The following is a 12,340-nucleotide window of genomic DNA, read 5'->3' on the forward strand; positions in this document are numbered from 1 at the left end:
GATGAGCACTTTTCTCTCTTATTAATGTGTAAGTAGATTGTATGGTTTAATTTAAATATTGATTAATAGTAAGGCTTTATAATTATTATAAAAATGTGGAGGTTTTTTTAGTAACATGGAAGGATTATGCAATCATGGTTCTGTTGGAGTTCTGGAGTTGCAGTAAATTCTTTTAGCACATTGGGCACTAAGAAAAAACCATGAACTACTTTGTAGACCCTGCTGGATCTACAGCTCTCAATCCCCTATCAATCAATTCTCAGCTATCAATCAATTTCTTCACATTTGTAATAAATACGTTTCCAAGTCTTCCTGTTTTCCTATTTGGTGGGACAAAGGATTTCAATTTTTGTGTTCTTTTTTCCCCAATCACCTACAGACTGATGAGGTTACATTGAGACAAAAGTGAGTACACAATGGAAGGAAATTGTCAGCCTTCCCAGTTAGGCCTGACAGGAGACACAACCAAATGAGCTAATTCTACTTTATTTTAAAGCTACATTAATCGAATCCTCCAAGTCTGAAAGTTCAATTCCACTGCCGTCTGCTTACAGCTGGAGAAATGAGGGAGGATCCCTTCTGAGCCTCTTACTCCACCCATTATGCAGCTGTGGGATATGGTTTGAATAAAATAGTAATTAATAGTGAGAATTCATTATAAAATTCACCCCTATGGGTGGTCTGTTCTTTCCTCAAAGTCGGGTCCTCTACCAGAGGCCTGGGAGTTGGAGGGTTCTGAGCAGTATCTTAGCTGTTCCTAGCACTGCACTCTTCTGAACAGAGAGCTCTGATATTGTTCCTAGGATCTGTTGGAGCCACTCTCCCAGCTTAGGAGTCACAGCCCCGAGTGCTCGTACCACCACTGGGACCACTTTGGCCTTGACTTTCCACATCCTGTCTAGTTCCTTCTTTAGGCCCTGGTACTTCTCTAGCTTCTCATGCTCCTTCTTCCTGATGTTGCTGTCACTTGGCACTGCTATCACTACCGCTGTCTTCTGGTCTTTGTCTACTACCACCATGTCTGGTTCATTGGCCAGTAACTGCCTGTCTGTCTGGATCTGGAAGTCCCACAGGACCTTAGCTGTGTTATTCTCCATGACCTTCTTGGTGGTTGGTGTACAATCTCTGGGTGTTGGACTTGGGGTGGAAACCTCTGTACATTATGAGGAGCTTCTGGGTCCTCACACTGGCAGCCTCCATGTCCTCCTTCAGCCAGCTCACTATATCGGCAGGGTATCTGATGAATGGCAGGGTGTACATGTTGATAGCATGGATCTTGTTCTTTCCCTTGAGCTGGCTCTTCAGCACCTGTCTTATCCTTTGGTGGTACTTGGATGTTGCTGTCTTCCTTCCCTCCTCATCATGGTTCCCATGTGACTGTGGGATACCAAGGTATTTATAGCTGGTCCACTGGTAGTTCCACTCCATCAGTCTTAACTACCTTCCTTCTCTTTACTATCATCCTGCCACACTTCTTCAGTCCGAATGACATCCCAATGTCCTCACTGTAGATCCCTGTCAGGTGGATCAATGAGTCAAAGTCTCATTCACTCTTACCATACAACTTGATGTCATCCATGTAGAGGTGGCGGCTGATGGTGATTCCACTCTTGAACTTGTATCTGTATCCAGTCCTTGTGATTATTTAGCGGAGGGGTTTAAACCTATGAAGAACAGGAGCAGGGACAGTGCATCATCTTGGTATATGCCATACCTGATGGCCACTGGTGCAAGCTGTCTTGAGTTCACTTCCAGTGTTGTCTTCCACAGTCCCATTGAGTTCTTGAGGAAGGTCCTTAGTGTCCTGTTGACTTCATATAGCACCAGGCATTCACAGATCCATTTGTATGGCATTGAGTCATAGGCTTTCCTGTAGTCAGTCCAGGCTGTGCTCAGATTGGTCTCCCTAGAGCTTGAGTCTTGGGCAACTGCTCTATCTATGAGCAACTGGTGTTTTGAGCCTCTGGTGTTGTTCCCAATGCCCTTCTGAGCTGTTCTCATGTGCTGGCCCATATAGTCTTGTAGCTTGGCAGGTAGGATGCCTGAAAGATCTTTCCATGTTGTGGGGAGGCAGGTTCCTGGCCGGGAGTTGGATGGTGATTTTCTTTGCCTGGAAGTTTCCAGAAGGTTTAAATGAAGCTAAGCTGATTGTTTTCATCATACTGATCTTGTGTAACGACTGGATTTACATTCCCCAGCTTACTGAGCACTAAGCAGAAGCCCATGGTGGCTGTGGAGATCTCCCCCATCCTGGCGCCTACTGTCGGCTTATTGGACATAATCTTTCTGCCACGTGTTACACGGCCAAGAAATGCCAGGAAATATCTTGTAAGGAAAATGAATGTGCTATGTGATCGTTGGGATCTATCGTTTTCCAACTGAGGAGTTCCTGTTTTTAATTCAATTGAAAAGAAGTGGTTTACATATTGATGGGGCAGAAACAAGGGTCAGAAAGCAAGTTGTGTCTCATATGATCAATTCTTTCATATGCTACTTATTTAATTTTCTGTTTAATATTTCATGCTGTTTCTAATCAGACCAAAACAAAAATACAAAGAAATATAAAAAAGAATAACCACGATGCATTATTGAAAAGAAGGAAATAGACAACAAGATTAATTTCCCTGCTGACCTGGGTAGTCTGAGCCTGGATTTCACAAAAAACAAAACAGAACAAAAGAGCCCCCTATTTCTTTCAGCTAGCAGGTATATTTGGAAGTTTAAGAACAGTCTATGGACATGCTTAGAAAAAAGAGCCAAATCAGCTGTGACTAGACGTACCACACACATTTCCCAGAAAATAAACTGAGGAGGTTATCCTCCACTCTCCCTGAACCCTCCAAGAAGTTCTCTGGCTCTCATCTGTTGATCCATTTGGTGGTGGGCACCTGATCTGAGAAAGAATTTAGCTGCAGGCCAGAGTCATTTTTCCTATTAAGAAGGCCCGAGTGAGGTAAGAGGTGGGAATTCAGGGGTAAAAATTATCCCTGGAGATAAAGATTATGTTTCATAGGTGATGAAGGTTATGTTTCAGAATTAGAATAAAAATCAATAAGTAAAAAGGAGCAAGATAGATGCTGGCTGAAAAGTATCTGCAGTTCTCATGAGTACCATGCCATAGGCACAGGAAGTTAATACTAACATCTTCTGAGGCGTTGACATCTTATCTGAATATGGTACTTGAAAAATAGTCAAGATAATTTCAAGCACTTTTTGACAAGGAACTTTGGTGAAGGGTGTTGAAAACCTCTCCTTAGATTTGGCAGAATGTAAAGACTTAGTTGGAACTAAAAAAAGCCCTCATTTCTTCTTATCTATCTGAAGATTGGAATAGAATAGGGTTCTAGGGAGGAGATCATAGCTGATAAGGAAATGGTGGGAGTTTTTCTTGCAAAAATTCATAAACCAAAGTTTTCTTCAGGAAAGTCCCTCCCCAAAATTAAAAGAACGAATCTCTCCAGCCACTAAAAAGAAAGTATGATTCAACTGACAGAGGACTAGAAGATGTTCAAGAAACTCAAAGGCTTCATGTTGATCTTGTATGGCACCTTTTATTTCCCAAGTCTCAATAAAGCCAAATGAAGAGACTTGAGACGAGGCTTCTTTAAGATAACAGATGTATTTTGATCAAGACACAGCTGGGTGACCCCAATCAACACATTAACAAAAGATGTTGATGAAATCACACCTCACAAAACAAACATCAGAGGCTTTATAGACATTTAAATCTGTAATCCGATAGTACATCCCCTCATACCCATACAAGGGATTTTTGGGACGGTCTGAGCAAGTGAAAGGTGGTTCTTAGGAAGGTAAACTTAAATGTAACTTTTTCTTCTGGTTACCAAGGGAATGGCATACAAGATTTTTCTTATCTTTTTCTGGAATGTAGGGCCTCACGACTGTTGCGAAAAGCTTGGTACAACAAACAGCTTGTACTCAGCTAATTGCTTATTTGAAGACAATCGGGCATTCAGCAAAGAGATGGGGGGGGAGAAGAAACCAGTGCTCTTTACAAAGCAAAAGCAAGTTAACCCTTTAGAAATAAAATAGACAGGTATGGTTATACATTATGTGAAGCATATATATACTGTATATATATAAAATATAAAATTGTGTATATATAGAATATAAAATTGTGTATCAAAATAATGCCCTTCAATCTGGAAAAAGTTTCAGCTATAGCCAGATTATTCAGGGCAAAGTTCTCATCATCTTTATACCTCACAACTAAGTCACTCCCAAGGCAGCTTTGATTTCATTCAGGAAAATGGTCGTAATCCCACAGGGGAAAGGTGGAACTTTAATCTATAATGCAGTATACTCTCAACAAAGCTGCTTCCAACCAGACGTTGACTATGGAGGGATCCAAATCATCCTTTCTCTAGTTCTACAGGGACTGGAAGACTGATGAAAGTTTTCTTTCTCCTATAATTATCAGAATCACTATGTTTGAATCCTATTTCTTGGGAGGTCACTAAACTACATGAAGCCTTCTTAAAAAAACAAGTCAGTAAATCAACACCCACCCCATAAACAATAGCTGCTTTCATACTCCATGTTATATTCACGTTCTGCCACTGAGACTTTAGAAGGAACCTGCAGGAGTGAAAGAGCCATCACTGGGAGTTTTTCCATTTTTAAACGTCAGCATTAAATACACCCTCAGATTTTTTTCAATACCTTTTTCATCCTGTTGTATGGAGAATTTCATTAGTTTTTCAAAGAATATATTCTAGTGAATACAGATCTTTTTATGTTGATCATGCGGTTGAACAGAGACGCTTCTGGTTTAGGTCTGCTGGTACTCAAAATAAATTTCTTATTCCTCTTTCTTTCTCATTCTGTCAATGGGACTTGGAAAGACATGTGCAGTCAGCTATTTAGTGCTCCAAAATTTTTTTTTAACTCTGGAGAAGATGTGTTCCTTGGGGGATTCGTTTCAGGACGATTTCCTGATTTGCCCTTGTATGCTTTCACAAACCTTCCAGATTCCTTCCTAATAGGACTGTAAGTATACTTTTGCTCTTTGGACTACGGGCACTTCATCTTCAGAGCAAAGTGACAGACTATGCATGAAAGGTAGACAATGCAGGTTCAGATGCTGCACTTACCCCTTGGTGGGTGCAGACGTGGCAGTGTTGGACTACGACAAAAGGATCAGAAACCACTAGATGACCCAGGAAATAGAAAAATGGCATCTACTCATAATGCTTTATCTGCCCTGAGTTCTATGTGGCAGTTTGGAAGTGCCTTTTCACTAGAAACTCTTACAGAATTGATGGCCTGAAGGATACCTGATGTTAATCTTGCTTTCCCACCCATCACAAAAAGGGATGTACCAAAGAGCTCAGTTCAAGTGGGACAACTGAATTCTCCATTTCCATTCTGCAAAAGGAAATATGGTGGGATTTTATTATATATTGTGGGTGGTTGGCAGAATTATTCTTATCTGGGAGGAAGAGATGAAAGGAGCAACTAGAAAGAAGAAGGCTTGAAAGGGGCTGGGCAAAAATATACTTCCAATCTCAGGGTTAAAATATATTGATTTTGGTTCTTAATTCCAATTTTAATACTCTGCTCTTTCCTGAAGCTGAAATATTGCAATGTTGGGATTTACTGTTCATGATAATGTTTGTAGGAGACAGGGGAAATGAATTAGAAGGCACCTTTACAGAAATTATGAAATTCCTTATATTGTTTCCAGTTTGTTGCCTTGTTATTTTTTCCAAATATAATCATATCCCTCAACATAAATTTCCCATTTCAGCATGATCCCCAAAAACTACCAACATGTTCTTTCCATGTTTTTTGCCATACATGACATCAAGAGCAACATCAGGCTGTTACCCAACACCACATTAGGATTGGAAGTCTATGAGAATAATTTTAATGCAAGGATTGCTACTAAGAACATGCAAGATCTTCTCTTTCAGCGACAAGGGAATCCCATCAACTACAACTGTGTCAGAGGGAGGAAGAGGAAGCTCCTGGCTATCATTGGTGGTCTCACCTCCCCAAACTCCATCCAGATGGCCCACATTTTGAATGCTTACAAGATTGCCCAGGTGTGTGCATTCACTGAAATCTATTTCAGCTTTGAGAAGTTAGGAAGCATTTCCTTGATCTTCATTCAGTGTTTGTATGGTTAAAGCATATTACTCAATAAAGATGTATGTGAAGAGGAGATGAAATTCTGAAAGGCAAAAATGTTAAAACAGTTGTTAGCAGAAAATGTGTACAGGGCTAATATAAAATACTGTAAGAATTACAAAAGTATGTTGAATAAAATCCTGGATGTCAGAGGGAAATTGAAAACATTGAGTCTTATAATATGAATCTCCCCAAGTAATTCTCCAATATAGTAAATACTGCATTTGGAGATACATGGGAAACTGTGACTCATCCATTTTGTTCTTAGTATAGAGGTTTTCTCAGAAAGTAAAATGTTCTCATATTAAAGTGGGCCTAACTTAAAAGCAGAGGAAAAAATCTTATGTCATAACGATTGTACTGTTGAGTTGTAACATTTGTTGAAATGAGTATGATGAACGTGTGAGCTCCACGTGTTTCTTGACTTTAGCTCCTATCAGCTTTCTGCAAGATCTCTAATGGTGAGGGATGAAAGGAACTGAAGACCAGCAATGTGAGGAATGTCAGAAATTTGAATCCTGAGGCTTTCCACTTCAATAATTTATGGGATTCTTCCTTATTTATCATACTCTTCAACTAAAGTAACATGCAGAATTCACGTACAGACTGAAAGGCAATTTGTTCTTTAAGACAAAAGGTGCATGTCTCAATTTAAATGCTTCTTTTCCTGTTTCCTTCATTATTTGTTTGAACCATAGCTCAGTTATGGCTCCTTTGATCCAGTCTTAAGTGACAAAACTCGCTTCCCTTCCTTCTTCCGTATGGTTCCCAGTGAAAACTTACAGTATAAGGGGATTGTTCATTTGCTGAAACATTTTGGATGGAACTGGATTGGCCTTTTAGTACCAGAGGATGAAAGCGGGGAAACCTTTCTTCGAAATCTCCAGCCAAAGCTCTTTCAGAATGACATCTGCCTAGCTTTCCTGCAAACCATCCCAATGATGAAAACTTACACAGGAAATGAACATTCCTTTATTAAAAGTCTAGAAAAGATAGGAACTGCTATATCAGTGCTCAAAATCAATGTGTTCCTTGTTCATGGGGACTTCCAGTCTATGGAGGGTCTTCACATCATTCTGCAAAGCTTTGAATTTGTCACTAAGAATCCCTTGAATCATCGAGTCTGGATCATAACCGCTCAGTGGGACTTCACAGCTGTATTTTCCTGGCTTAAATTTGCATTGCAAAGTTTCAATGGCACATTATTCTTTTCACCCCATACAAGCACTGTGCCAAGATTTAAGGGGTTTCTTGAGAGCATGAATCCTTTCACTCATTCCTTTCCTTTTATTTATAATTTCTGGGGTGCTGCATTTCTCTGTTCATTCCCCCAGCATGATTTGCATCTAGGAAAAGGAAAGAACTGCACTGGGAAGGAAGAACTAGAGAGACTCCCCAGCACTGTTTTTGAAATGGAAATGTCTGGCGAGAGCTACAATATCTTCAATGGGGTTTATTCTGTGGCACATGCCTTGCACTCTTTGCATTCAGAAGGAGCAAAGCGGGTATCCCTAAGGATTCCAAAGAAACATAATTCCTGGGAAGTTCAACCTTGGCAGGTACATGTCCCCAACAAACAGGCCTTGATTTGCCACTGCAGAGCTCTGACGTGATAAAACAACTGAAAAGGGACGTCTGTCCTTTAATTTTCGGGACTGGCTAGAATCAGACCTCCACTGTCAGCCCAAATCTCAGATTCGAAATGGATGATGAAATCAGGCATGCAGAACTTCTCAGGCATCCATAAGACACACTAATGCCAATGGAGGAAATTGGAAATAAATTCACTAAATGGCTGTTTTATAATGAATCCTAAATTGCTAGTTTTTACCCCCAGGAAGAAGAAAAGGAATTTATATTGTGAGGAATGAAGGGGAATCTATCACTGAAAACTATAGGCATGCACTCGATGGTCAAGTGTTCCTAACTTTGTCACAGTTCATGTCACCTGCTATATCATTCCTTCTGATCTAATCCAAATTCTGAGAATGTGCCAGTAAAATTAAATGGTTTTACTTTTTTGATGTATTCATAAATCTTTCACTACTATATCTATTTTACTCTGGATGATGAAATCAGGCACTCAGAACTCCTCAGGCATCCATAAGCCACATCAGTGCTAATGGAGGAAATTGGAAGTAAATTCTCTAAATGATAGTTTTAGAATGAACCCTAAATTGCTAGCCCCCTCCCCCCCCCCCCGCATGGAGAAAGAAAAGGTATTTGTACTGAACGAAGGGTAATCTATCATTGGAAACTTTATAGGCATGCACGCAGAGGCCAAGTGTTCCTAACTTTGTCAAAGTTCACATCTCCTCCTATTTCATTCCCTCTGACCTAATGGAAATTCTGACAATGTGCCAGTAAAATTAAATGGTTTTACTTTTTTTTTATGTACTTCTAAATCTTTAACCACAATACCTATTTTACTCTAACTGTGATGCATTCTTGCCTAGAAAGAAGTGAAATAATTTTATCCCATCTCTTGTTATCTGATCCAGTATCTCATTTACCTTCCTTAACTTTTCCCCTGCCTCAAATCCAGCTTCATTACTTTCTGAGATGTGTGCATTTTAACAACACTGTGGGAGATGAAATCTTCTTTGATGAAAACGGGGACTTTGACTCTGGATATGACATCTTCAACTTGGTCACATTCCACAATCAATCCTTCCAGAGAGTGCGGATTGGGAGGATGGACCCCAAAGCTCTTGAGCAGAAGAAGTTCACCATCAGGGAAAGTGCCATTGTGTGGAATCACGAGTTTCGTCAGGTATGTCTTCAGGGGGTGTGCAGTTGTGCCCAGAAGATGTGTTAGTCTGGACGCTTGAGCGTCTATAGGTTTCCTGAATGTTTGGCTTTCTCTTCTCAAAAGTAATTCAACTACTGATTCTGATTAATATTAGAAAATGCATTTTTTCCTACTTATCATTTTTGAAGAGATTTGATACAAGAATAAACCAAAAAATGTATAAAGATATTTGATTTAATTTTTTTTTTTGATCCAGCTGCCTATGTTTCATTCATATATGTTTAAAGTAAAATAGATTCAAAGTAAAGAATAAAAATTTTAAAAATCAAAGAAACCTTATTTGGAAATTTCTGTTACATAGTTAAGAAGCATGAGCTGAGAAGAGACCTTTTTCTATTATTCCTCAAAAGAGTCATCACCCATCTAAAGAAAAAAGAGTACTTAATGTTAGGTATAACCATGAACAAAATCAAAAGTTACCATTGACAATTTACTGAGATTTTTCTCGCTTTCCATTTTCCTAAAAGAAGCACACATTGCAAAATTTTCTAGAAATTATATTGCATGTCATTCTAAAGCTGGGCACAATTTCTTATGAAAATATCCTAAGTAGAAATGGATCCAAAATTGTGTGGTTAGGAAATCATGACCAAAAAAAAAAAAAAAGGGGGGGGGAATTAAAAAAAGAAAAAAGAAAAAATTGGCTCCCACTGAGTATTCTTCTTTGGATACATTTCTGTGCAATTCACCAGTATGTGTAGGAATGCTTTACTAATAGTACGCAAACCATAAACAATCAGCCCCATTGCTAATATTCCGTGTGAAGAAACTGAAACAATTGGAGTGTTCTACTCTAAGAGATAGTCAAAATTAAAACCTTTCCTTGCTCCTTTATGACCCTTATGAGAGAGAGAGGGAGAAAAAAGGAAAGCTTGAAAGGGCCATTTTAATGTTGGGACATTTTGAGGCAAGAACATCTTATACACTATAATCATTTAATCAGCTCCTCTCCTCTCCAGTTCTAAAGACTGCATGAAGCCTAACCCTTACCCTTTCTTATGCTTCTTCCTAGCTACCTCCCCGTGCCAGATGTGTTGAGAGCTGCCCCCATGGGTACAGCAGGATTGTTCAGCAGGGGAAACACGCTTGCTGCTACAATTGCAGGAAGTGTCCTGAAGGAACGATCTCTGTCCAGATGGGCAAGTAGAAGAAATTAACATTTAGAATCAACATAAAAATTGGAATTGTAGAATGGAGAATAACAGATTCTAGAGCTTCCATCCAGTATATAAAGTCAAGCTTCAGTGTATAAAGTATCAAATTTTATTTAGTCACAAACCAAATTTCTTTGTAAAAGAACAAGATGTAACATGGTAGAAAGTGAAAAGAGGAAACCAACAAAAAACAGTTCTGGAGTTCACATCAAATGTTGGAATTCCGGAGTAAAAAATTATGTATTATTTTCTAGAATGGAACATTCACAACTTCTCTCTAAATCTTCACTCCTCTACATAACCTCCACTTTCAATCCTGTAACTAAATCAACGTATAAAATTTCAAATTTTATTTATACTTATAGACCAAAATTTGGTGTAAAATACCACAGAAGGAATATATTATACGGTATAAACTTAAAAGAGGAAAAGAGGGTGAATTGCCTTTTGTCATGGAACAATACTTAAAAGTAGACGGAGATCTTCCAAAGGTCGATGTTACATGGTGAGTGATTCTGTTCCTGTCCTTCTGGAAGTTTAGCTTCAGGACATGCTGCTTCAAGGTTTGTAAGGCCCTTTCAGACTCTCGTCTGAAAATCAACAATAGGGCAGCTTTAAAGCTGTCCTTTTTTTCTGTGAGCAGTCAGTCTTCTGGAGAAGCATTAACGGGACTGAGATCTGACCCCTAGTGAATTTTCACTACTATTTCAATCATCAAATCCTCTTATGGGTTCCAGCTGACACACAACCCAGCTACAGCATCAAGGGACACAAGGTAGTGCTCTGAAGTACTTGGACTGAATTAGCTCCAATCTTCTTACACCTTTCTAGGCACAAACCTTGAGTCCCACAAAGTTTTAGGCTCAGCACTTTGGCTCTAAAAAGCTTGACTGAAGTGGGAACAAAACTATTTCCATGATGATGTGATGGAATGGACTTATGAAGGCCAGGCTCAGGAAGATGCTGGGAGCTAAGTGTGTTCTTAGCTCCCAGCAGGAGCATGGGAAGTTCAAGAAGATGAGGCTGGCATCTCCCTAAGGAATTCACGGTGTTGTGGCTGGTTGACTTGGGAACTTGGGTTCAGTCTGCTGAGATTTCTGTCTTGAGGTTGAAGCTAATAAACACAGCAGAACTGTATTTGCATTGCCTCTTGGAGTTCTTTGGGCTGAAACTGACAGATGGCTGCCAATTCGAATTACGGTATTAGAAGTGTTTTGTGCACAAGAGGATTTTTTCCCCTTCCTCCTTCAAGGTATTAGAAGATTAAAATACCATTCCTAAGTATTTTTTTGTTCCCTATAAACAGAGATCTGTGGTTCATAAACTGTGTTGAAAATCAACTTGTCTAAGAGAAACAGTAGCCATATTATCTCCATTAAGCAAAAGAGGTTTAAATTTATTCTTAACATAGGGAAATATATTGACTTACCATAGGGGATGAATATGGTATTCTCATCCACTGGCTAAGAAAAGATGTGGCATTTTAAATGGTTGAATTTACTCACGTAAATTCAGAGTAAAGTGCAGGGGTGTGTGGGGGGTGGGGAGTGGTAGTAACCTTTTAAAATAAATTAAATTTGCATATTCATTACACTATCTCCTTCAATAATTTGTGAATTTCAGTTCTTTGTTCTCTAGGGGAAGATGAAAGGACAGATATATCTGGACCCCGTTATGGAAAGAGAGCTGAAGATTTCCCTATTTACTCTAGCACAACATCCTGTGCTGTTAAATAGAAAATAGTTATTGTAAACGGTTTGTGAATTGGAACTCTTTCTATGTATTTGGAAATTACAGGGCCTTATTCCTTTATTTCAGATGCAGATCAATGTGTGAGATGTCCAGAAGATCACTATTCCAATGAGGAAAACAATCAATGCATCCCCAAAATGTTCAGCTACTTGTCCTTCAGGGAACCGTTAGGAGTCACTCTGACTTGCTTTGTTCTTTTCTTTTCACTGACCACCATTACTGTGGCAATCATTCTTATTCTGCAATGGGACACGCCCATTGTCAAAGCCAATAACAGGGGTATCACGTGTGGCCTGCTTTCCTCTCTCCTGCTTTGCTTTCTCTGCTCCTTTCTGTTTGTTGCTGGCCTGAGAAGTAGACCTGTTTGGTGTTTCCTGTATCTTGGCTAAAAACCAACTTGGCAAGAAGAAGAAGAAGAAGAAGAAGAAGAAGAAGGAAGAAGAAGAAGTTTTCAAGAAGAAGCTAAGAA

At 39.3% G+C, this 12,340-nt stretch overlaps 1 protein-coding gene across 1 annotated transcript; it reads left to right on the forward strand.

The window, feature by feature from the left end:
- Nucleotides 1-5,893: 5,893 nt before the first annotated feature.
- Nucleotides 5,894-8,926, forward strand: LOC148215350 (vomeronasal type-2 receptor 26-like; the record flags this gene model as incomplete). Its single annotated transcript, XM_088144169.1, has 3 exons — nucleotides 5,894-6,068; nucleotides 6,852-7,658; nucleotides 8,699-8,926. Coding segments are annotated over exons 1-3 (1,188 nt in total), but the record flags the coding sequence as incomplete, so codon positions are not given.
- Nucleotides 8,927-12,340: the final 3,414 nt, after the last annotated feature.

The sequence above is a fragment of the Python bivittatus genome, unplaced genomic scaffold, assembly GCF_059951505.1.
Source record: "Python bivittatus isolate LINGU-HERP-01145 unplaced genomic scaffold, Pbiv_v1 ctg000430_np1212, whole genome shotgun sequence".
NCBI classification, from domain to species: Eukaryota; Metazoa; Chordata; class Lepidosauria; order Squamata; family Pythonidae; genus Python; species Python bivittatus.